The 23,909-nt window shown below is 41.5% G+C and overlaps 4 protein-coding genes across 7 annotated transcripts; 2 read left to right on the top strand and 2 right to left on the bottom strand.

Annotated features, from left to right (window-relative positions):
- The first annotated feature begins 1,189 nt into the window (after positions 1–1,189).
- On the top strand, positions 1,190–6,967 carry ppm1nb (protein phosphatase, Mg2+/Mn2+ dependent, 1Nb (putative)). Its single transcript, XM_034098706.1, has 6 exons — positions 1,190–1,936; positions 2,119–2,690; positions 4,594–4,711; positions 5,419–5,533; positions 5,627–5,681; positions 5,788–6,967. The coding sequence occupies exons 1-6, from the start codon at positions 1,525–1,527 to the stop codon at positions 5,797–5,799; spliced, it is 1,284 nt and encodes a 427-aa protein (XP_033954597.1). The 5' UTR covers positions 1,190–1,524; the 3' UTR covers positions 5,800–6,967.
- An 89-nt stretch (positions 6,968–7,056) lies between these two features.
- kcnk12l (potassium channel, subfamily K, member 12 like) lies at positions 7,057–10,977 on the bottom strand. Its single transcript, XM_071205520.1, has 2 exons — positions 9,086–10,977; positions 7,057–8,988 (listed from the first exon to the last, which is right to left on the bottom strand). The coding sequence occupies exons 1-2, from the start codon at positions 9,468–9,470 to the stop codon at positions 7,985–7,987; spliced, it is 1,389 nt and encodes a 462-aa protein (XP_071061621.1). The 5' UTR covers positions 9,471–10,977; the 3' UTR covers positions 7,057–7,984.
- A 70-nt stretch (positions 10,978–11,047) lies between these two features.
- Positions 11,048–18,588, bottom strand: itpkca (inositol-trisphosphate 3-kinase Ca). 3 transcript variants are annotated; one of them, XM_034098712.2, is made up of 7 exons: positions 18,507–18,588; positions 16,572–16,684; positions 16,263–16,476; positions 15,570–15,774; positions 15,278–15,379; positions 15,122–15,193; positions 11,048–12,838 (listed from the first exon to the last, which is right to left on the bottom strand). In XM_034098712.2, exons 2-7 carry the CDS (start codon positions 16,675–16,677, stop codon positions 12,632–12,634), a joined length of 906 nt encoding a protein of 301 aa, XP_033954603.1. In that variant the 5' UTR covers positions 16,678–16,684; positions 18,507–18,588; the 3' UTR covers positions 11,048–12,631. The 3 variants fall into 3 exon arrangements, with proteins under 3 accessions (XP_033954603.1, XP_033954602.1, XP_033954604.1); XM_034098711.2 differs by having other exon boundaries at positions 16,572–16,671; XM_034098713.2 differs by lacking the exon at positions 18,507–18,588 and adding an exon at positions 16,796–16,918 and having other exon boundaries at positions 16,572–16,671.
- Positions 17,847–23,851, top strand: ccdc61 (coiled-coil domain containing 61). Of its 2 annotated transcripts, none has more exons than XM_034098709.1 (13): positions 17,847–18,022; positions 19,391–19,548; positions 19,634–19,716; positions 20,291–20,451; positions 20,572–20,724; positions 20,806–21,013; positions 21,093–21,175; positions 21,306–21,520; positions 21,610–21,688; positions 21,772–21,969; positions 22,055–22,088; positions 22,729–22,795; positions 22,885–23,851. In XM_034098709.1, exons 2-13 carry the CDS (start codon positions 19,401–19,403, stop codon positions 22,977–22,979), a joined length of 1,524 nt encoding a protein of 507 aa, XP_033954600.1. In that variant the 5' UTR covers positions 17,847–18,022; positions 19,391–19,400; the 3' UTR covers positions 22,980–23,851. The 2 variants fall into 2 exon arrangements, with proteins under 2 accessions (XP_033954600.1, XP_033954599.1); XM_034098708.1 differs by having other exon boundaries at positions 21,093–21,193.
- Positions 23,852–23,909: the final 58 nt, after the last annotated feature.

Genomic DNA, 23,909 nt, shown 5'->3' with positions numbered 1-23,909 from the left:
AAGGAAGGATATTTGTTAGCACTGTTACAGAGAGTCCCTCCCATTTGTTTGTGAAATTCCTCCAGATTATTCATTTGGCTTCAGTATCATGTGCCTGCTCAAACTCATGCACAGCTGCCAAACCGCAGATGTTGCAGCTGTGAACAAAGATGTCACTCTGCACATTTGAGCCCTTCAAAATAACACATTTTGCAGGTGTGAGACTGTAATCTGTACTGATATCTCCTTGGCACACAACAACTCAGAGGTTTGTTTCTATTGCTGCTTTAAAACCACCATGACAAGTGACATGTGATTTAATGTCTGTAACATTTCCAGCACGACTGGCAGAGTGTCAGTGCATGAATCCAAGTACGTGGAGAATTACAGAGAGCAGCACAGTCATCCTGCATGACTCAATAGATTTAAGCTGTTATTTGGGAAATGGTGCCAAACAAAACAGCTGTTGGTTATGTTGTGATGCACAATCATACAAAATCTAATTTTCTGCTTCTTGAAAATAAATGAAACATGCAGCAATCTGTCCTCCTTTATCTCTATTGAATTATTCTCTGTATAAATACACACTTGTGGCTAATAATATTGTATTCTCTGCCATTTTATTTTAGAATTTAAATTACAACTATTTTACACATCAGCCTATAGCACATTTTGTTTGATGGCGACACTAAATTCCATAGGAAGAAAAAATATCTGCATCAAGTTATCCACAAAATAAGAATAACAAATGAAACAATACAAACATATTTCAAGTTTGGCAGACAAAATGACTTAGGTGTCTACACTAAAAATAATGTATTACATTACCGACATTTTAGATAAAAAACTATGAAAGCAATTTTACTCATAATTAAAGATCTAATGCAGCGCTGACAGGAACTGTACATGCCATGTTTAAAGTGAAATATCAGGGATTATGTGTGTGCATAATGCAAATAACCCTTTCCCCCCGTGAGTAAACACTGTGTGCTAAATAGCCGACCGTCCTGTAATCCACAGCCGTGCCAGCTCATAATCCCAACCGATCAAAGGTAGAGATTACCATTACCCAACATGTGTAAGAGGCAGAGCAGCAGATTGGAGGACGGAGAGGGAGAGGCTGAGCTCCAACGGTACAGCAGAGATACAAGCTAAGCAGGGATTGGAGAACAAAAATAGCCAGCCAATCCTGGCAGACGTAGGGAAAATAACAAGGGGAGCGACAGTGAAGGAGGGAAGAGCTATGAGAAAGAAAGAAAGGAGGTGAAATCACAGCAGCAAGAAGGAGATACCAAAACAAGAAAGAGAGGGAGGATGAGTGGAGGAGAGAGCGCCGATTAGTAAGGTCTCCAGAGAGGAGAGGAAGGAGATGAGCAGGGAGAGGGGGGTGAGTAGAAGCCAGCACTGAGAACATCTATCAGGCAGCCATGCTCTGAGCCCTGGAGCAGCCAGGGCTACGCAGACAGGCCCAGCATCAGGCCCAGCCACAAACACCGAGGCCGGGATAAAAAGAGATTCGACTAACAGCAGCCGTGCAGCAGAGCCATGAGGACATCCAGGAAGGGTAACGTGGAAATGCCTGCTTTTATGAGGCATCTGGTGAAAGAGACGGAGAAGAGGGTCAGCTCTTTCTTCAAAGGGGGTCGTGGAGGAGCAGCAGAGGGAGAACATCCAGGGGAGGGGGAGGGGGAGAGGGAGGAGGTCATCCCCAGCCCCTACCTGGACCGGCCGGTCATGGACAAGCTGACCGAGGAGGGCTGCGCCCGCTGGGGCCTCACCTACGCCCTGGGGAGCATGCAGGGCTGGAGGGCCAGCATGGAGGACTTCCACAACTGTGTGCCACAGCTGGGTGGAGAGCTGGCAGACTGGAGCTTCTTCGCTGTGTTTGATGGTCATGCAGGCAGCACGGTGGCACAGTACTGCTCCCAGCACCTTCTGGGTCAGATCCTCGCCACAGGTGAAAGAGCTGAAACTGAACACGAGGGAATAATATATTTTTTCCTGTAGAAAAGTCTCTTGTTGCAGTTATCCTCTCTCATGAAACTCTCCATATTACTGTCTTATTCAATGCAATAATGTGTTTTTACGGAACACAGAAAACACTAAGTATTCCAACACTGTATTTGTTTGTGCACACAGGTGGGATAGGACCAGAGGACGACCCTGAAAGGGTGAAAGGAGCCATCATTGACGGCTTCCTGCACACAGACAAGCATCTGCACTCTGTGGCCCGTCGAGAAGGCTGGGAGAGGGGTGGCACCACTGTGGTGGCCGCTCTAATCTCACCGTATTACATCTACTTTGCTAACTGTGGCGACTCCAGGGCCATGCTATGTCGGTCTGGCCAGGTATGCTTCTCCACTGAGGACCACAAACCTTACTGCCCTCTGGAGAAAGAGCGCATTGAGAGCGCAGGCGGCACTGTGTCCATCCAAAGGATCAACGGCTCCCTGGCAGTGTCTCGAGCTCTGGGGGACTTCAGCTACAAGGGAGCAGAGAACAGGATGCCCACGGAGCAGATGGTGTCACCAGAGCCGGAGGTGTGCGTGGTGGAGCGCTCGCCAGCCGATGAGTTCCTGGTGCTCGCCTGCGACGGGGTGTGGGATATCATCAGCAACGAGGAGCTGTGCGCCTTCATCCACAACCGGCTGAGTGTCTGCACTGACCTAAGGGACGTCTGCACTCAAGTCATTGACCTCTGTCTATATAAGGTCAGGACCTGCTGCTTAAAACCAGTGTGCATGTAGTCATAGTCCCTTTATTGCATTTCTACATGTCCAGTAGTTTCACTAGCAAATCCTTTTAACCGACCTAAACACAAAACACAATTCCAGGGTGAAGCTATGTTGCATAATTTTTAATGGGCAGTGGATTTTATATAATAACATAATCCCTTGAACTGTGACTGTACTGAGTTTTAGCTTGAGCTGAAAGCTGTTGTGGTCATTCCAGTCATTGAGAAAAAAAAACAGAGCTTTATGAAAATAGCTCATGGACAGTTTCTAAACGATTAATAGTACATATGCCTAACTAACCACTCCCAATCAATCTAAATATATTTCCCTCAGTCCAAGGTGGGAAAACACCTTTCCTTATATCTAACCTTTTCTTCCCAACAGCTTTGATTAGACCAGTACAACATGAGGGAACTTGTGTGTGTAATTGGGACTAACTGTTTTAGTGTGGAGTTCCTCAGGGGTGTATGCTAGATACCCTGTTTTTTGTATATTAAGAATAGTTGGTCTATTCATACAAAAGGCAAAATGCAATTAATTATACATTTGGAGATATGTTTCCAGCCAGCCAAAGAATATAAATCTTACAATATTGATTTAATTGAGCTCTCTTTAAGTCTCCATCAACTATAAGAGAAACACGTAGCTCTGTTGCTAATTCATCCACTTTCTTCACTGGCTAATCGTTAACTTAACAGTCTGCAGTTTGGTTCTGAGCAAGAAGCAGCTAAAAATTACACTTATGAGAGCAGTGACTATGAAACAAAACAGTACATTTGCATGTTAAAAACAAAACAACTAGCTGAAAGACACTAAAATGCATTTTCTCTATGGGTTTAGGAGTGACATTACATTCCATGTCACTTGTTAGATGCTTTTATCCAAAGCGACTTACATACTCGATACTGTGGGCAATCCCCACAGGAGCAATTTGGGGTGAAGTGTCTCAGGGACACTACGACATATTGACTGCAGTGGGGTTTGAACCTGTGACCCCCTGGTCCGAACACCAATGCACAACCCACTGCACCACACGCCTCCCTGACATCAAGCACATAATAGTTATTTAATCTAATGTTTTAAAAGTATTGATCATATTCACATTGAACACGTTCATACCCATATGGAAGGTCTGTAAACTGGATCATTATAAAAACAACAACTTTGTTTTAGTCTCATAAAGGCTGTGGATGCTCTGTAAAACCACATTAAAATAGACCACAGGGGTGTCAGAACAGGTTAGACCGGATTATTCTTGATTTCAATGTGTACAAATTTCAGCCACTCTTACTGAGTGAGTGTCAGATGATCAAAGGTTGATGTACAAGAACATGCAATTGCTCATCGAAGGTGTTTTTAGTAAAGAATAATTTCAGTTCAATGAAGGAACATAATGTAATCATTACATCCAGAATTATTGCTGCTAGAATTGATGGTGTTTATTGAAGGATCATTTTCATTATAGAGTAATTAATCTGTAGCATAACATATTAGCTTGTCAAGAGAAATTACACTTTTCAGAAGAAAACGTTTATTGTGTTTAGTTGTGCCCTTAATTGGATTGACATCATTTAACAGTCAGAGAAACACATGTGCATGTGCACATGCTGATATCCATTTTTGTCCGTCATGCCCATCATGCCAATCTGTTATGTAACTGAGATTCAGCTCGGATGTGCACAATGACCTTAAAATATCACAGCTCCTTCCACACTCCATTGAAATGTTCCTGCTCCACCGCATCTGTTATTTGACTTTGAGTTGAAATGGTCTATCTCAAAAACTATTCACCCATGATGTGATATAATGTTTCATATGTTGACATTTTGTACGGTCAGCCATTATTACTCACCTCTGTTGACTCCACTTTGCTCCACAGGGCAGCTTGGACAACATCAGCATCATCCTGCTGTGCTTCCCTGGAGCCCCCCAGCTGTCAGCAGAGGCTCTGCACCAGGAGGCCGAGCTGGAGGACCTGCTGGAGTCCAAAGTAGCAGGTGTGTGGGTAGAAATGACACAGGGGACGCTAATCCACTGTGACATTAGGCACTTGTTTTGATCATGTTTTAATATGGAAGGTCTGATGCTTTTTTTCTTTATGGGGTATTTGGTTACCACCTGAGATGAAACACTTTCTTTCAATACGTATCTTAATTGATGCTAATCCAAAACAATCAGCACATTTCTTGGACTAGTTATCATTTTTATCCCTTTAAATTACAATATCATGCTAAACAAATGTTTTGTGTGTAGACAGAATCTGATACATATTGTTCCTCTCTGCTATAGAACTCCATTGTTGCCAACTTGAGCTTGTTCCTTCATTACCTAAACATGGGCACTGTAGTATACTGTCCTTATATGGTAATTACTCACTAAAACACCAAATGTGTATTATTCGCAAAAAGTCTCTTACAAATGCTAAATTTACTACTGAGCAATGTAGGTTGTAATCTGCAGTTGGAAGCTGTTTTTGCTTATTACTTAGTATTTCACAAAAATGTAAATATTATTGTGTTTGACCCATTTTATGTTTGCACATTGTTCAGCAAGCACAAATATGTTAATTCAATTATTAGAAGGCAGTGTTGTTCCTTTTATGGTCAACAGTTTTTAACCAATATTAAAGAATATACATCCAAGGCTGTTTTTTTAAGCTGCATGTACAAATTATTTTTCATGTTTTTGTTTAAATATCCAACAGAGATTTACTCTGAGCTGTGCGCCAGAGGGGAAGAACCTGACCTGCTGTCTGTCCTCACACTCCTCGCATCCACAGTCATCCCTGGATTACCACCAGGTGGAGGCATACAGAGCAAGTAAGAGACACAACATGATCGTGTGCGTGTGTCTGTGTGTTTTTGTGTACCCTCTATTGTGAAATTACACTCTATTACTTCTATGTTTTGCAGAAGGAACTGCATTATTTCAGCTTACTATCAACAAAGAGAGCATTACAAGCCCAATGTGAGTACAAACTATACATGTGTCCCTTTCAAGTCATCAACATGTCATTTCCCTTCACTATGCACAGTGTATTCACCATTATGTTCTCCACTACCTGTCTTTCCAGGGCATGATGTGAGACTCCTGAGAAGCCCGGCTCATCGCCATGGGTCCATGGAGAGACTGTAATTAATGTTAAAACTGTTTTTCTTCATGCGTGCACTTTGACAAAAAGGGAGATGATGAACAGACAGAGATGTTTGTTTACATCATAGCAAGCAGCATCGTTTCATAACAAATACAATGCAAGAATAGATCTAATAAAGCCTGATACATTTTATATTTATACAGAAGGACATTTTGTAAAACTTACTCAGAGACACTGATCCAGCAACAAACCTCTGCCTCATTTTCGGTGAACAGAAGATACAGACGGTTTTAAATCAATGTACAACTGAATAACAACCAGCTGCGAAATTGTACATTTCCTTTAGATGGAATAAGGAGTATGTGTTTGTAGAGTTATATTTTGAAGATGATGTTTTAAGAATAGATATAATGAAATATTTTTAAAGAATTTCAGTCTTTCCTCTACAGCCAAAAGCTAGCCTAAAGCTAACATGCATCCATTTGTTTCAATAGGAAATGCTAACAGTGCTAGTGACTGGACAGCTGAAGGGAATGCACACATTTATCGTTATCCTTCATAGTTGAAAACAATATATATTCAATGTTTAATTCTACCAACAAAATGTCACACATACACACTTAGTCAAGAAAACATTTATTTCACACATAAACTAAACTATAACTTACTTTAAACATGTAGAATAAGAACCACTTGGCTGAAGTGATGTTTGGAAGAAGAGTTATTTGTTAAAATAATTAAAAAGTGTATACAGTAGGTTGCCGTTTCAAAAATCTAGACAAAATATCAAAAAATTGGCCAAACACCCTAAAGTCAATCAAAATCAATGTTACATGAACACGTTCTACATGACCAATTTCCTTGCAATTGTTTCTATATATTATCATATCTATCATATTTCTGAACATGTTCTTCTATAAAGTATATGTGAAATGTGTTTTTTCCATAGGTTTGATGATATGTCATGTGCTGCCTTATACATCTTTTATATAGTTGACAAAACAAACAGCATCAGAACAGTTCAGTTTAAGAGTTGTTCATTGTATCTGCATCATATACTGCATTGTGATATTAATTATATGTATTATATGCTGTGAATAGACATTACATTTTAAGAGTCATGACTGTTTGGATGCTAAATAAAGCATATTTAATTGACGACTTGTTTTTGCCCACAATAACTGGCTAAAGAACTGCTTTTGTTATGTTTTAAACAGTGCGGACAATTCATCAAACGTGACCACTAGAGGAAGATGGATGATTTTGTCTCTAAGGAGGGAACTTTTCTGCTCACACTGATATAAACCTTTAGATACAGAAAGACACAGAATGGATTAAAATGTGTTTTCTTGCATAGTAGAGGATCTCCTCCAGCTAGTCGAGGAGATCCTGAATCTTGTTCTCCCTTCTGTTGACTATCCGTACAACACTTGTTGGCATAAGGACGTCCTCTACAGGCCACGTTTGATTAGATGTGCCTTTTTGAAAACCCTGGATATCTGCTGTCTTTCATGATTACTTTGAATTTCAATGACATGCGTTGTCGAAACAAAATGGACAGCTTGTGAGCAATCAACAAATTAAAATGTCTTGGTGCTCATGAGCTCCTGTAGTGCCTATAAGGAGCGCTGTTTAAATACAAATCACAACTTAAATGTTTTATCTATGCAGGTAGTTGAGTAGATATCGTGTTTACGCCTGTATGTTAGCTAATACTGACTACCGCACTACGTTTAGCCGTGTTTATTGAGATGGGCAGGGGACATGTGCAGCACTCTTAAATCAGCAGGCCCCTTTAAGTGCTCCTTGGTAGCTTCTTTCGTCTGATTGCTTTTGAATGAGCCAATCACTTCAGGACATCAGACCCCTCTTCACAGTGATGCTGAATTCTTGAAATCTTGTTTGGCTTATTTTCAGTCTTTCTCTATAGAACAAAATGTAATCAATTATTTGACGTCCAGAATCAATGCTGGAGGTCTGCTTTTACCGGCATAGACTCCCATTGAAATTACTCAGAGAGGTGCTGAACAGACTCTAGTTAGAGGGTGTTATTTTATATTCAGGATTTGGATTTGTCATGGGACAAATGATTGAGTTTCTCTAAATAACTTTGTAATAAAACATGTCTAATTAGGGCTCCAATAGAAGGCAATGCACTAATGCCCTCGCGTTGGGGCTACCTATCCACACTGGTTTCCTGTAGGCGATTATTCATAATGGCCAGGGCGCCCACACCTCCAGAGAATCCATTTTGATGGCCGTAGCTCTGCCGTGGGCCCTGGTGAGCAGTCTCACTCAGCTGCTTCTGCAGCAGAGCCAGTGACACCTTATTGGACACCATTAACTCATTGACAGAGATCATCTCTCCTGACAGACGACGGCCAACATACGCCCCATCAGCCACCGTGCCTGCGTCCGTCTCACTGTCACACACCGTCTCCACCGAGCCGTCCCTGTAGCAGTGTCTTCCTGCAGGGCAGTGGGAAGCCATGGGCTGCACAGTGTTGGGTTTTAAGCGTTTTCTTCTGAGGTGTGCAGGCGGATGCAGGCGGTTGCGATTTTTTTTCTGGAGGCAGGGGCAGCAGAGCCACCGGCAGCCAGATTTGGAGCAGGAGCAGAGCCGATGCCGGCCCGAGCACACCAGCTTCCCCACGATCCAAGTAAGAGTTTGCTTGATGATAATAGAAATTACATTAAAAAGTGAGTAGATGCAACACACCCCCATCAAGATGAACAGACAATTCCCGAGCCGGTAGGCCTCCTGCGACTCATACTGCTGCCTCTGACTGCTCACCAGGTCCCCGAAGCCGATGGTGCTGAAGGCCACAAAGCAGAAGTAGAGGGAGTCCACATAGCTCCAGTTCTCCATAGAGCTGTACAGGGTGGAGGCGCTGCACGCAATCACAACCGATGCCACGCCCAGGATCAGCATCACATAGTAAACCGACGGTTTCCATCCTTCCAGGCTGTCCTCCTCACCAGAAGACTCCTCCCTGCTCGACTCCACCCCGGCACACCTCAGCCGACGCTCATGGCACCAGCGCATGATGTAAGCTAACATCGTGATGATCCTCTCCAGGAATAAGTTGAAGAAGAGGATGGTGGCAGCACAGCCGATAAGACCGTAGAAGATTAGGAATATTTTCCCAGCTATCGTCACCGGTGTGGTCATGCCAAAGCCTGGAGAAGAGCCCAAACAAAAGGTTAAAAGGTCAAAGTCAACCATTGTGGAGTTCGTATCTCATGAAGATAATCTTAGAAAAGCTTCAAGGCTTACCAATAGTGGAGACGACCGTACCCACAAAGTAGAAAGCTCCAGAGAAGTCCCAGCGAGGCCTCAGGGTGTCCACTCTGATCCCAGCTCCGTTCGCCTCCTCGTATTGCCGCAGCAGAGTGTGCAGTGCACCCAGGTTGACCCTGTATCGCTGGGTGAAGTTTTCCAGCTGCTGTTTCCAGAGGCGGCGGGCACGCAGCTCAAAGGGGTGCTCCAGGGCTGAGAAGATGGCAGCACCGCACAGCAAGTAGAGCAGGATGAGGCCGGCCAGCAGGCAGAAACGAGCATTGTCTTCATTCATGGGCGCCCGGGGGCAGCAGCAGCCACCGGCTCTCCTGTGAGCCATGAGCTCAGCAGCAGCAGAGAGACACCAACCTGCACTGTGCATGCATCACCCGGCACACAACATACACACTGCCTAAATAAAGCACTTTTTGTTTATATACGCAGCATTACATTTGGCTGTAAAATTGCTGTTTAGAGTCATTTCTTGGAGGTCAATAGGCTGCTTTAATCATTTATGAGAAGAAGAATAAAAAGCATCTGGGGAAAATAGCCTGTAAGAAAACAAAAAATATATATTTTATTGAAGTATACAATGCAAATATTTGATTACCTTCATCCCCCCTATAATTAAACAATTGCAACACAAATCTGACTCATAGTAACTACAATGTAATTATTTGTTCCCTTTCTTTAATCTTTTGCAAAACTGTTTATACTTTATTTTTCAACTAGAAAAAGCTGACTAGCATCCAATACAATGTAAATATGTAATTACCGTTATTAATACGTAATATTTTCAACCACACAAATCTCACAAAAAATATACATGCCATAGTTAATTAACTTAATTCAGGCTAAATCAGTAACAGTTTATATGTATCCACTCACAGATCAATTTGAAGTTTAAAAGTAAAAAATAAATAAAGATGGTACCTGTTCTCGTAGACAGCAGTGTGCGTTGCCGCTCCGCTGTGATCTGCTGCACAATGACCAGCGAGAAGAAGTCTCTTGAGGCTGTCTGATGTTTCATCTGTCACACACTGACATCACCACTGCCCACCCCTCTGTCTTTGAGCACAGCCTGATTGGGCTCCTCGTCTCTTCATTACTACTTACCTTTTTCTAGCCTTCATCACACCCAATTCAACTTCAGCGCAACAAGTGACCCGAGGTTTGCTTTATATTTGGTCCTATAATCACTGATCCTATAATCACTGATTGTAGGACCTGATTTGAATTCTACCCAAATATTCAGCAGTGGCATAAGCATAAGACAACTGTCATGTGACCAGAAACTCACCACATTTTGAACTGACTGAATTATAAGAGCAGAGCTGGCCTCTCTGTCTTCACCACCACTGAGGTGCCTTTGTGCTTTTTGTTGTTGCTGCAGACTGTGTGGGAGGATTTGTTGGGCATGACTTTCAGTTTCTCTGTCTGCTCATCCCTTTAATCTTGTCTGGCGGCGCGGCCGAGGGCAGGGGTTCCCTCCGCCTGCCGTCTGATGGCTGAACGACAGAGGAGCACAGGTGTGGAGACAGAAACACATCTGCCTTCATCTCTCCACTCAGCACTGCATCAGGTGTTGAACTGCAGGTTGAGTCATGTTCTGTTTATAGTGCTGAAATATATGCCTGTAAAAGGGTATTTTTGTGACAGTTATTACGTCAGTACAAATAAATGAATCCATCAACGTAGTACTAAAAATTGATTTGGCAATAATAAACAAAAAGCTTGGAATCTTTCACTATACAGAATTTGAATATGACATTGTACTCTACACTGAATATATGTAATATAAGTTTCAATAACAAGTATTAGGTTCAACTTAATATTATTGCTTTCAACTAACTAAGTACAATTATGTGTAATTTGATGTGACACATAATACATTTAATTTAAGTTTTTTCAGTCCCTTTCAAGTACTCCAAACCAACATGCAAGTAACAATAATATAAATAGGTTTGACTTAATTTGTTTATTTTAATACAGTTTTGACTAATATTTTTAGCCAAAGGTTAATTTCACATCAATCTGCAATTAATCAAACAGTATTGTTTTGTTTTGACAGATCAACTGTCATGTATGAAGAAATGCACCATCTGCTTGATATTGATGTTTTAGATTATACAAAACAGTACGAACATCAAACGTTATACTTGGAAAGAAGATATCAACAGCAGGTTTGCATTTGTCACCCCTACACTGAAGAGAGAAAGGTGCAAATTCAAACCGTCAAGGTGTGCGCTGCAGGAAGGACACGAGGGGAGTTTTATACCATTTAAAAACTCTGTCTGGAAATGACAACCAACTACTGACAACAAGTCGCTAAAAGGTTATGATAGCATCAACAAGTCACTTGTCTCTAAAAGATTAAAGTATAAATAGTGTGATATTACTCAGTTAGCTGATAAAAAATGTAATGTTAATCTACTAGTGCTTCTTTCCATGCTATCGGCTCTTTGAGGCTGTAGGTAGGAACAATGTGCTTTGAGCTTAATGCTAATGTCATAATGCTAACATTTTACCAGATTACCATGCTAGCATGTATTAAATTGCAGTAAACACTAAAGCGGAGGTGTGAGTTTTGTCAATATTGAGTATTGGGAAAACTACAATTGTGTGTTGTTGATGTCACTACGTCATGACAATCTAGTACGTTTCACTGAAATGTCAACCTTATTGTGCTAAAGTGGAAGTCAAAAAAAGTCATGAGGAATTATCTTATAGGGACCATGAACGTATGTAAATAAAATAGGTACATTTCTTGAATAGTAAATAATGTAAATAATATAAATGCAATGTTAAAAATCGAATTAATAGCCCCATCTTTCACGATGTGCAAAGGTCTGATATTGTTAGAGCACAAGACACACCCTAATTATCATTGGTCTGAACTATTAACATAAACTGCCACATACCTTGATTTGATATCCATTAAAGCAGCAAAGCATAGTGTTTAATTTCTCAATCTAGTGTTTAAAACAAATGATGATAATATGCAAACAAATGAATTAATGAAAAGCAGGAATTAATGCCCACTTTGAACGTTTTAGCACCATTTTCTTGACAAAGTGTGACATTTAAATCTCCAGGCAGAAGGAGCAGTCATTTCTTTGGCCTATAATTGCTTGTGCCATGTTTTTCCTGAAATAATGAGCAGGCTACCTCGAGACATTTGGGTTAGCTGCGCTGAGGCTGGACAGTTGTTCATTGTTAGTGGCAGATCAGTGCAGTCTAGTCTAGTCTATTCAATCAGTGGTCAAACTTTAAGAGGCTCAGGTTGAGATTCCATGGATCACCAATGACCTTTTGACCAATGGCGTGGGCCTAATTTGCAGGAAATAATTTATTTGTGAGCACATTTTGCAAAATGTGTTGGTATCGCAATTAATCCCCCTCATAATGCGTTTTTCAATATAGTTAATCCCATAATTCTGACAAGCCATTTCAGAGTCAAGAAGTCCATCGGCAGTCACTCACTTCCATTGTGAGTCTTAAAGGAAAGATTAAGAGTAAATGTCCACATTTTAAGAGAGGTATTCAGGTCAGTGGCAGCATGTTGGACAGTATATCAATGAGGTTGTCTAGACCCCACAGGTAGCCATCTTCTCTATTGCCCTCCACCCAGGGAGTGCGGTGGTCCAAGGAAAGGTGTGCTGGCAATGCCGCTGTCTTTCCAAAGTCAATCATCCAGACTCCTGTTCTGCCTTTCCAGTCATGAAGGAACAATAAGGAACTGCCCACGACCTGCAGGAATAAAGCTGTTAGGGAAAAGATCCTCCTCTGGACAAGTGTGATTTATTATCAGACAAAGCCTGTTACACCAGTAAATAAAAAGAAGGTCTAATGGCGCGTTTCCACTGCAGGCCTCGCTCGGCCTCGCTCGGTTTGGTTAGGCCTTATTAGGCCCGGCTCACTTTAATGCTGCGCTTCCATTACAGTTTAGGAACTGGGGTAGTTACTATAGTAACGCAGTGTAGGCGGAGCCGTGACGTCATCTTCAATGAGCGCCCCAGAAAAACAACACAGCCGTTAGCTCTTAGCACTCAGAGCTCACAGCTCTTCATATCTGTTCAGAAACTAGACAAACGTTAAACAAGTACAAACCACAGACTGCCTGTGTCATGGTGAATACAGTCGCTGGTTTATTTATGTCTGTATGGGCCGTTGTTGTGAGTGTGGACGGTCGGAGCATATATAACGTTAGCTTAGCCAAGCTCCATTTAGAAAACACGCATTTTAAAAGGTTTTTCGCCTGCCGTCTGTCTGCAGACTTGTCAAAGCATTAATTCATGGTTTTTACTAACCAGTATCAGTATGATGTTACTTCAGCATCATTTTGAAACGTGTATTACAATTAAATCACGGTCAAATATGTTCATCTTGTTGTAGTTGTAGCCCCTTTGCCAGCGATTCTCTCGCTAGTTTAGCATACTCAGCCCGACTCAGCCTGGTTGTTCCTGGCCCTAGAACCACGATTTTATGGGGCCAGAAAAACTGTGAATTAGGACCCGTTAGCCGGTACTAGGCCAAGTGGAAACGCAACCAAAAACGGCACAGCCCCACCTAGTGTCAGCAGAAAGTATTACAAATAATGATTACAACAAAATGCAAAAAATAAATTAAAAAATAAATTAAAAGATATATAAAATATATTTTAAGATCATGTTTAATCATCTGATTCGTCTGTATATTGCTGTTTTAGTCTGTGTTCGTCTAATTAGTGTCTACATTGTGTGCCTATTGAGCTGTTTTAGAGCCATGTGGAACAAAACCCGATCCTGCCCCTCCCTCTTACTGTCTAAGGGGTGTCAAACTCAAGGCCCGGGGGCCAAATCCGGCCCGCGACCTAATTTTATGTGGCCTGCAAGAGCTTGCTAAGAATATAATATACAATACAATTGGTGTAATTGTTGAATATTTGCTTTCAATTATTTGCCCTAGACTTCTGCTTTCAGACGTAGTTATTCAGGAAGATATTACCAGAACTGATAATAAGCCAATGCAGGGCCAACAATGTAATATATAATACATTATTTAATATATATTATATTAAAATGTTAAACCGGCCCTTTGAGTGCCACTATAATGCTGATGTGGCCCGGGATGAAATTGAGTTTGACACCCCTGGTTGAACGGTGACTGTAAAAACTACACTGCGCATGCTCAGAATATTTTCCTATTTAATGTGTGTGGCAAAAAGATAATGACCATAGGGGCATAGAGCTGCCATCCCCACCATACGTCATATCACATCATTCAGAGCTGATTGGCTGTAAGTATGTGTGCCGCGAAAAGTGTGGTGTGTGAAGAGGAGACAAGAGAGCTGCAGTGAGGCGTCCTAAAACCAGGAAGTAAGCTGCGCATGGCTTCCCTCGACAAAAAAGCAATGAGATTTCTCCATAGGATTTTAGAAAATAGCTCCACATAAGATCTGTGGGAAAAAAACCTGTTAGATAAATGCACGTTTTGTTCAGCCGGATAATATCCACATGTCTACCCTACTTTTATAATTTTCGAATCATAAATCTATTGATTAGATTAGATTTATGATAGACTTTTGAAACTACAAGAACATAAGGAGGACTTTTACAAAAAAGTAATAGAGATTTTTGTCCAGAGGGATAGGCAAATGGACTTAATCTTCAAGTCAAGGTAAGACTGCCATTTTATTGAAAATGGGATCTTACTAAGAGAGAACAATTCAATATTTAAATGATAAAATTACATTCTTTGGGTATCCTTTTGTTGAACTGTCTGTTTAAAATTAATTGAAGCATCAGACAAAAAAGCTTTTGAAAATAATATTAGATTTTGATTTAGGTCAAAATATAATATTTGTAAACCTGAAGAGTCAGTGCCAGTGCCTCACCAGCCATGAACCTCACTGCAGAAGCTTATATATAGACATCTAAGTTTTTTGTGCCCCACCACTTTTGTACATATAAAAAAACCCGCCACTGCCCGCATGGCTCGGCACGCTTAAAGCGAGCTACCCGCTGCAGTGGAAACGCGGCATAAATGTCTAACCTCATGTGTTCTGAAGAAGACGGATTCTTCCAAGACCTGCCGCAGTTCTTTCAATCGTCTCAGATAGCCCCACTGAAGGGAAAGAAACAAGGTTTAAAAAGAGAGGAAATAGAACACACGATCAAGTAAATGAAATTCAGTGAAGGTCACACTCACCACAATGTGTGTATTTGACTCAACAAAGTTGTTGAAAGCTGCCATCACTTGATCTCTGCTTTTGGTCCTTTTGAAGTTTGTGTGACATTCTTCATTTGACTTCTGCACAGGAAACAAACAGGTCACAGCATTATAATGCAAAGCTAAAAACCTGAATCCAACACAGTGTACCGTTAAACTATGAATTCAGACATTTATTGCTGCATTCCTAAAATATTTATCTTTTGTTTGCTATACATCAAGATGAGTCAATAACCTCACAGAACTGCCTTTGATGCACTTTGGAGCTTACCCTGAATCCTTCGATACGGAAACCCAGAGATGTGGTGGAGCTCAGCGTCTCCCTCCACTGCATGTACCTGGTTTTCAGCACTGCCTGCTGGGTTCGCTCCTGCACCGTAGGGGCCTCTGGGTCCACTGCCACCATCTTCTCATACATGTCGTTGCGGGGCTGCGGCCGCTCTTTGGCCAACAGCAGCTCCCTCTCCAGGTACGTGCTGTGAAGGAAAGTGCCTCACTGTAATTAGACTGGAGATAATTAACTGCATTTAAAGCTATTAAAACTGTGAAAACAAAACAGGAACATTATGCTTTCACATAATTCAGGTCAAGTCTAGTTTATTTATATAGCAGCATATTTCACAACTGACATAGACTGAATGTGATTTGAAAAAAAACATACATGATCAAAAGGAATAGGTTAATAAAGTACCATTATTAATATTAAAAAGAGAAAATGTACACAGATTCTAAAATAAAGTAAATGTTGCTTTAAATAGGACCTCATACAATTGTCCTTACAGAACAGATGTTCAGTCTAATACATGTATGTGTGTTTTATAATGTAGTTTTTCAGCTTCCAATATATTGATATGGAGGATATAAGGTATTTTCCTGCTGAATGATGTCTCCCCATTCAAATGTGTTCAAATGAGAAAACCCATTCACTTCTCTCGGTGACAAGATATGATCAGTTAAAGCTCACCGGCTGCCCATCTTGCAGTCCATGACGGCAGGTGTGTTGAAATGGGTCAGCAAGTTATCCATCATGTTGTAATCCTGCTCGTCCCGCTGCACTACCCCGTGGTAGGCTGGAACAAAGGGCTTTAAAGTGTCCTCCATCAGCCTGAGGTAGCACTGTTGCTCCCCCTCACAGAACCTCTTCAGCAGGGTGCCGTAATCCCCGACATGAAAGCTCCCTGTGGAGACAAGCGAGGAAAGAAAACAAGCCACGATATATTTTGTTTAGACTAAAATAAGACCCTTTGAGAAGCAAAAGGAAAGTGAGACAAACCTGCATGTCCGACCACTTGCAGCCACTGCTGGGGTTTCTTTGGGGTCATAGGGAGGAGAGATGTAGTCCCACAACTTTTATGATTCTTCCATGTGGAGTTCTGCATGTAAAGACTAAAAAACAGTCAGTATTTCTGTAGCCAACACACACACACACACACACACACACACACACCAGGTCACACTCCCCTGCCGCTGCAGCAGACTTCAGACTCAGTTACTCGCCTTTTTGCCTTATGGGTGAACAAGGTCTCCGTGGTAACAGCCCTTTACCAAGACTAAGTGAAGAAAGGAAGGGGTCGTCTCCGAACTTGTGCAACAGGTTCATCAAACATTTACAGGAAGCACTTGTTTTCTACTGAAGCTGCTATTAAACACAAAACCAAACAGCACAGGGCGTATCACACAGATATCAGCAACTGGAAGTCTGTTTCAAGATTTTTAGTTATGTTTAAAATGTGATGACACAATTACTTCAATTGAAGTGTATAGGGAAAAATTGATAATGTTTATATTATTATAATTCAGATAAAACAAATTAGTGGTACAAGCTTCACACAAAGATATTCTTTGTTCAATCTGTTCATTACATTTGTTTATATGATGACTTACTGTTCAGGCACTACAGATTACAAACTAACACTGTCCCTGTTAAAAAATAATAATAAAATAAATAAATCTGATGATTTTCAATTAGAAATGTATACTGTACATCAGCACTGTTTTGGATAGAATGCATCCTCATTCGTAAAGGCTTTATTATTATTATTATTATTATTATTATTATTATTATCATGTAGTGCCGATGAATGGGAGTCGGAGGAACTCCACACTTTATTTTCCATTCGTTACAGAAAAGTAGGAACATCTGCTACCTGCTACTGTCAAGCTAGAATGAATACAACAACACGGTACACTCTCTAACAGGTCCGTGGTGCAACACACAATATATACAACGGTGAATTATGTCCATAATGTTCCACCACAATCATTGATAAACATTATATAATATCATATCAAGGAATAAATCAGATAAAATACTTCTGTATTTCGTTCTGCATTCATATATAAGTCACATTTTGTAATGCATATTTTAGATGGTCATACTGCTCCTGTATCTGATACTATTTTCCATCCTCTTCCTCTGGAGGCAGTGAGTGTTCACCGCCGCTGGAGGGCAGCGGTCCTCCGGAACGCGCGAGCCTATGTGAAGCAGCAGAGGAAGAGGCGGCGGAGCAAACTGAAGAAGAAGAATTTAACGGTTCCCGGTTGTTGAACCGCTCCCGTCTCCACGGTGCCGCGCCGGTGCTTCCACAGTAGTTCTGACTGTGCTGTCACCTCCCATCTAGCGCCTGGTTCTTTCACCACCTCACCTCGCTGGCCGCTTTGTTTTACAACGTTTAGCTATGTGTTGACAACTTCCCTCATTACGGATCGTTTCTGCGACCAAAGGTAACGTTAACGTTTTTTGTATACATGTGTTGCGTTCATTCAAACACTGATCAATCACACACTGATCGTGCACACACGGATAATGCACACACTGATAACATTATTCATGTTGGTTCACACACAGATAGCTCGGTTAGCTATCTGCGAGTCAAGTTAACTGACAATGATCTCAATGCTAGCTAACCTTAGCTAACGTTCAGTTAACGTTGCCCCAGAAAATGAGTAGAAGATAACGTCGCGTTATTTAAATACAGTGTAAAAGCCCACCACGAACAGTTGTTAGAGCCGACCCTCAAACTGAAGGGTAACGTTGTGAGGTAACTATGCCAAACACGCAGTTGCCCGAGCGTGTGTTTGTGTGCATGTCAGTGAAAGATGAACACACATGCATGCCGCTTTCAATCGCACGGGAGAGAGTGAAGTCAAGCGCGAAATCTAAACACCATTGTACCGCAATAATAAAGAGACGCAATTAGCAACGTACCTCGTTAAACATGTCTCAAGTCATTTGCTTAGTCCTCAACGTAGGATATGACCAACCAACCTGAACTTTTCTCTAATAAAAATGATGACACCTTTTTTAAATGGGCTGTTTGGCTCACTACCGCCCCATGCGGTGTGTTGTGATGAAGACAGCATGTGAGAGGGCAGCCATACTGTACACACCTAGTGAAATAGGTAGAAAAATACAGAACAATTATATAGTTTCGTTTAACACAACTATTTATAAATACAGCTAAGTCCAAGCCAGCAGACCTCCATTTTCTATAGTGGGGTCAACCCTGTGTTTAATGTACTCATGTAGTTTGCCGAAACAATCCCATGAGTGGAAAACAGGACATGCACATAATACCTGCACAACCTGATAAACTCATAATGTGGCTTTTAGGTTCTTATCTCAGGCCATGACCCCACTTGTAGACATGTCAAATACTCCAAAACTCTTTATGTTACATTTTAGGATTGATTTTAAAAGAATTAACAGTTGCACCGATTCAGATTCCCTTTAAAACTTCCTAAATAACATGTAATCTGGTTCCGATTTGTCCAAATGTGCCAAGACGTTTGATATGAATTTAATCCTCAACACCTACCAGACTTTGCGCCATCAGTTAAAATTAAGTCCATGTTTTTTGCAGACTTAGCAAGATGTTGAACATGTGTTTTCTTGGTCAAATCAGGGTTATAATGAGGCTTAATATATGTCCCTGACCTCAGATGTATGTAGCTCTATGACATGACAATTCCTAACCATATAGAATCTTGTAAAAAGTCCAACCAACATTATAACCAAGCTGTTAAACAGAAGGTAGTTAATTGATTCCTGTACTTCCTGAGTCTTAAGATCAATTTATTTCTCCCACCCAGACTCAGAGCGATGGAGGAGGGCTCTGAGGTGGTGGAGGATATTGTATTTCGAGGAGTGGAGTTTTCTGTGAAGATAGAGGTGGACAAGGGTTTGCTGATAGTTGAAATATCTGACGCTATGACGGCAGATCAGTGGAGAGGGGACTTTGATCCAGCATGTAAGTAGTAGCATAATACATCTATAATAGATTTATAAATATTACAAATATTCTCACTCACACTATTTTAATACATTTTTTTCAGACATTGAAGACCTCACCCGCAAAACTGGCAACTTTAAGCAATTCCCTATCTTCTGCAGCATGTTGGAATCAGCTGTTAGAAAGGTATGTTGGAAGGGGCCCTAATACAGAATGGTGCAAGGATGCAGCGGTGGCACAAACGCATGCAGTCAATAGAGAGACAGACTCGGGTCTGCTCGAGGCTGTGTGAGCTGAGGCGAGACTCATTCATTCGAGTTCAATGTTTCCACTTGAGCGCAAAATGTACAGTTCTCTCTAGCTGTCTCATTCCCTCTCTGCCTTTCACTCATGTTGAGGAACAGAGGCCAAAAGGAAAAGGCCTGGAGGAAAATAAGAGAAACAATTGCACATTTTGGTACATTTAGAAAGCATTGTTGAAGTCCTTTTTCCACAAAACTACCAGGGAACCTTGTGTGGTGGAATGCACCGCTTATATAGGAAATTAGCTGTATGATATTATAAATATGATATTTACTTACACAGCACTTGTCACATGACATTTGAGGGAGTATGGTTGGTAATTTGCTGTGGTCAATTTGGCAGATTCAGGTCAACCTCTGCCATTATTATAAATGACTGGATGTCCCCAGGTAATACTAGTCCAGGTGGAAAAGGTCTTTTATTTCAGTTGCATGGTTAACTTGAGTTTTTTCTGCAGATGAGTGATTCTGTTACACTTGACCTCTTGACCTACGCCGACCTGGAGCTGCTCCGTAACAGAAAAGCCGGAGTGGTTAGTCGTCCTCGCGGAAATCAACAGTCCTCTGCTCTCACTGCCAAAAGATATCTCATCCTCATATACACTGTGGAGTTTGACAGGTTTGTGTCTCATACACATCACATGTTAAACATTATTTAGTTGGTGACCTACACATTTTTACTTTCCAATATTTTGTGTATATAACAACTCACGATTTACTGACTTGTTTGTGCTTGTAGGATACACTACCCGTTACCCCTGCCCTATGTGGGTAAGCCTGACCCCGCCGCCCTGCAGAAGGAAGTCAGAGCTCTGAAAGCTGAGCTCAACACTGTCTCCTCTCATGGAATCAACAAAGCTGCACAACAAGAAATCCAGCAGCTACGAGCAGAGTAGGTGGCTTTCCATCTTGGTGTCAAATATAAAGGGATGTGGGACTTTTTTTTTTTTAACTGTCTGCTACTGTTTCCAAGGCTGGCTCTGGTGAAAGAAGAGAAGGAGGCCATGGGTAATGTGCTGGAGCGACTGCAGATCGGTGGAGGTGGTTCGGTGGCGGGACGAGAGGACAGGAGGGGGCGAGACGTGGTGAGGCATCTGGAGGAGCAGCTCCTGAAGGAGAGGGCCAAAGGTCAGCGCTCAGCCAGCAAGAGATGCCAGGACCAGCAACTCCTCATGGAGCAGGTGGACCTCTTCTGCTGCTCAAAATAGTCAAAAAGAATTAATTTTGTTTCCTGTTGTGACTAACATGTTTTTATTCTAGTTTGAGGGTCTGAGAGCATCAGAGTGCGCTCTCCGTGTTCGGGTCAAGAGTCTCAGCAGTGAACTGGCGTTACTACGGAGAGGGTTAGACATTCTAAGCGTGTACTATATCTTTACTTTCTCTCTCTCTTCTATTCATTCATTTACAATGTAGAGTATACGTGAATATAAATGACCTGCTAACGTAGCACACACCCTCTTTGTGTGTCTGCAGGAGAGTGACTCCTGGTCACATCAGCTCTCGAGGCGGTGGGGAAGCCTATCGCTCTCTGTCCCGCGAGAGGAGGTCGGGGTACGGGACAATGAGGGCTCGCTCGGGGTCCAGAGAGCGGATGGAGGACAGAGGGCAAAGGTCGGAGGAGAGGGGAAGGAGAGCGGACTCTTCGGGACCGCGTGCTTCCATACGCAGGCCGTCAGCTTCTCCCACAGGTACTGGCTGGGCTCAGGAAGTTGCTGAGCTTTTTATATTTAAAAAAGGCTAAATCAAATTTCTGATCTTTGTCCTGATTCTCTTACAGGATCCCAGGTTCAACGCTTTGACCCAACTGCTTACATTCAGGACAGACAGCGCAGACAGAAAGACGCAGACCTTAAAAAGTTGGTGTCCAACATTTGTTTTGCATATTTCACACCCTTACATTGGCTCAGAAAAGCTATTGTAACCCCATGTTTTGTTTCAGACAGAGGAAGGTACGGAGGGACATTCTCATCTCACCCAGCGTCCCAGAGAGGGGGCGTTCACGCTCCAGGGACGCCTATCCTCACATGGCCCGGGCCAGCAGCAGAGGCAGGAGCTTATCCATAGAGCGGAGAGGGAGCAGGAACTCCTCTGAAAGCTCCTTAGTGGATATGGAAGAAATGTCCAAAAATCTGTTCAGGTGAAGGCAGTACATCTGGATAGCTTCTGTAAATGATCTGTTGTTTTAACTGGGTATTTAAATGTCTGTTTTTTTATGTTTTCAGAGGAAGAAAACAGACCTACAACGGACCCAGTGTGGTGAGTGGCCTGGTTATAAATTTACCTCTCGTTAACTGTTATTGCTGTGCTATCATTTGTATGTAAAATATGGTATACATATTTATATACTGTCAACAAATCCCCCCAAAAAGACCAAATCAACAACTCTAAATACTGTCATATCTCCAACCCTATATGTTCTTCCTGAAGATATTTTTTAAGTAGTTTCAAATAAATAGTTACCTTACTTTATTAATTTCCTTAAAACATTCAGGCACTTGTGTCTTAACTTAAGCAACATCATTTTTTTAAATAACAGTGAGTTGCATTTTTTTGTATGGGATCATTTTCATCTGTACATTTTAACACGTTTGACACCAGTGCGTATTTAATTCTGCCGGCTGGTATAACTTGGATAGACTCAAAATAGAGTGCCTATGTTAATCATAATATAGGAACATGTAACACAGTGCAAGATGTGTGTTTTAATCCTTGTTTTATCAACAATGGATATTTTACACACAGAGGAAAAAGCTACATATTTAAAGCTTTGGTTAAACAGACGATGATTGTTAGTTAAGTCCACCACCTAGAATACATTGATACATTTTGGGTTTTTCGGACAAAGAATACAGAATGATGGCGCCTCCTTTTTAATGTGCGGTTTATCGGTTTCTAGTCTAGAGGAGGCATTTCGACCAGGAAGCAATTATGCAGTACTCCAACCCACAGAATGAAAGACAAAGGTAATTAGTCCACGTCTTTTAACATTTTTCTGCAATAACCCTATACAAAAAGGTTAATCCTATAATACCATTTCTGTTTCCCACCCCAGAGAGCTCCATAGATACAGGAGCTGAGCTGTCGGACATCGATGCCCGGCTGCTGGCCCTGCAGGAGTACATGAGGGACCTGGACACGGGACACTAACAACACAGCATGGTATATCTGAAAACTGCACAATGTGGAGCTCAGGCCATCTTTATTTATTTGTACTACCGTGAAAAGACTGAGTATGAGACCACTGCTCATGTAAGAGACTAAAACCCAGAAGCTCAGATCCAGGACTTCAGGACAGCTGCAGCCATCACTGTGAAGGACTACTCTGTTGACTGAACTCTTATTTTTTTTAATATACCACGTTTTTATAAATTAACTTAAAGATGTCTGAGTGTATCGTTATCCTTTCTTTCTCAACACCTGACCAACACTAGTTATGTGGATGTAAATGTTTGGCAGTCCTTAAGTAATTTATTTTCGTCCCTACTCACTGTCAATGTTTCCTTTCCTTTTTTGGTTGATGGAGAGCTCTAAATGTGTCATCATTTCTAAACACATTTGAACCAAGCAGCTATTTTAAATAAAATGTGAATGTGTTGAACCTGCGATGGACTGCTGTGTCTGCCCACTGCGGTGATTTTGTGGTTAAATGTCATTGCCGCCTAATTCTGCATTTTATATCCGTATGTTGTTACATTAGCTCTATTTCCTGCTAGACCTTGAACTCAACATTACCAGCGATCCAACCTTTTAGTTTATCCACGTAGTGCATTAAAATGTTACATTTTCTATTCTGTGTGGCCGAAAGTAGACCCAATTTTCCATAAAACATATGAATCTTTGGTAACATTGGTGTAAGGGAACAATACTTATCTGCCAAGTGTGAGAACACAGACTCTTTTTCTATGATTGTGAAATTGCCAAATTTTGTATCAACTGTTGTAATTTTTTCAAAGACTAACTATTTTTCCCCAGCCTAATGTCTTTTATACCTTCTAAAAATATAATTTATAAGAAACATATCCTGTTGTTTTTTTTGCTTCCATTTGCACTGGTTAGTTTTAGCACAGGTGGAGCCCG

Source organism: Pseudochaenichthys georgianus, chromosome 14 (assembly GCF_902827115.2).
Source record: "Pseudochaenichthys georgianus chromosome 14, fPseGeo1.2, whole genome shotgun sequence".
NCBI classification, from domain to species: domain Eukaryota; kingdom Metazoa; phylum Chordata; class Actinopteri; order Perciformes; family Channichthyidae; genus Pseudochaenichthys; species Pseudochaenichthys georgianus.
Note: the sequence above shows the minus strand (reverse complement) of the source record. Positions and strands in the feature narration are given on the sequence as shown.

Coding starts and splice junctions, on each gene's coding strand:
- ppm1nb (XM_034098706.1), top strand. CDS start 1,525: ATGAGGACATCCAGGAAGGGTAACGTGGAAATGCCTGCTTTTATGAGG. Junction 1,937..2,118: donor GGGTCAGATCCTCGCCACAG/GTGAAAGAGCTG, acceptor TTGTGCACACAG/GTGGGATAGGACCAGAGGAC. Junction 2,691..4,593: donor TTGACCTCTGTCTATATAAG/GTCAGGACCTGC, acceptor TTTGCTCCACAG/GGCAGCTTGGACAACATCAG.
- kcnk12l (XM_071205520.1), bottom strand. CDS start 9,470: ATGCACAGTGCAGGTTGGTGTCTCTCTGCTGCTGCTGAGCTCATGGCT. Junction 8,989..9,085: donor TACGGTCGTCTCCACTATTG/GTAAGCCTTGAA, acceptor GCTCTTCTCCAG/GCTTTGGCATGACCACACCG.
- itpkca (XM_034098711.2), bottom strand. Junction 16,477..16,571: donor GCAAGTGGTCGGACATGCAG/GTTTGTCTCACT, acceptor TTGTCTCCACAG/GGAGCTTTCATGTCGGGGAT. Junction 12,839..15,121: donor TCTTCTTCAGAACACATGAG/GTTAGACATTTA, acceptor TTATTCCTGCAG/GTCGTGGGCAGTTCCTTATT.
- ccdc61 (XM_034098708.1), top strand. CDS start 19,401: ATGGAGGAGGGCTCTGAGGTGGTGGAGGATATTGTATTTCGAGGAGTG. Junction 21,014..21,092: donor AGCAACTCCTCATGGAGCAG/GTGGACCTCTTC, acceptor TTTTTATTCTAG/TTTGAGGGTCTGAGAGCATC. Junction 22,089..22,728: donor CCTACAACGGACCCAGTGTG/GTGAGTGGCCTG, acceptor ATCGGTTTCTAG/TCTAGAGGAGGCATTTCGAC.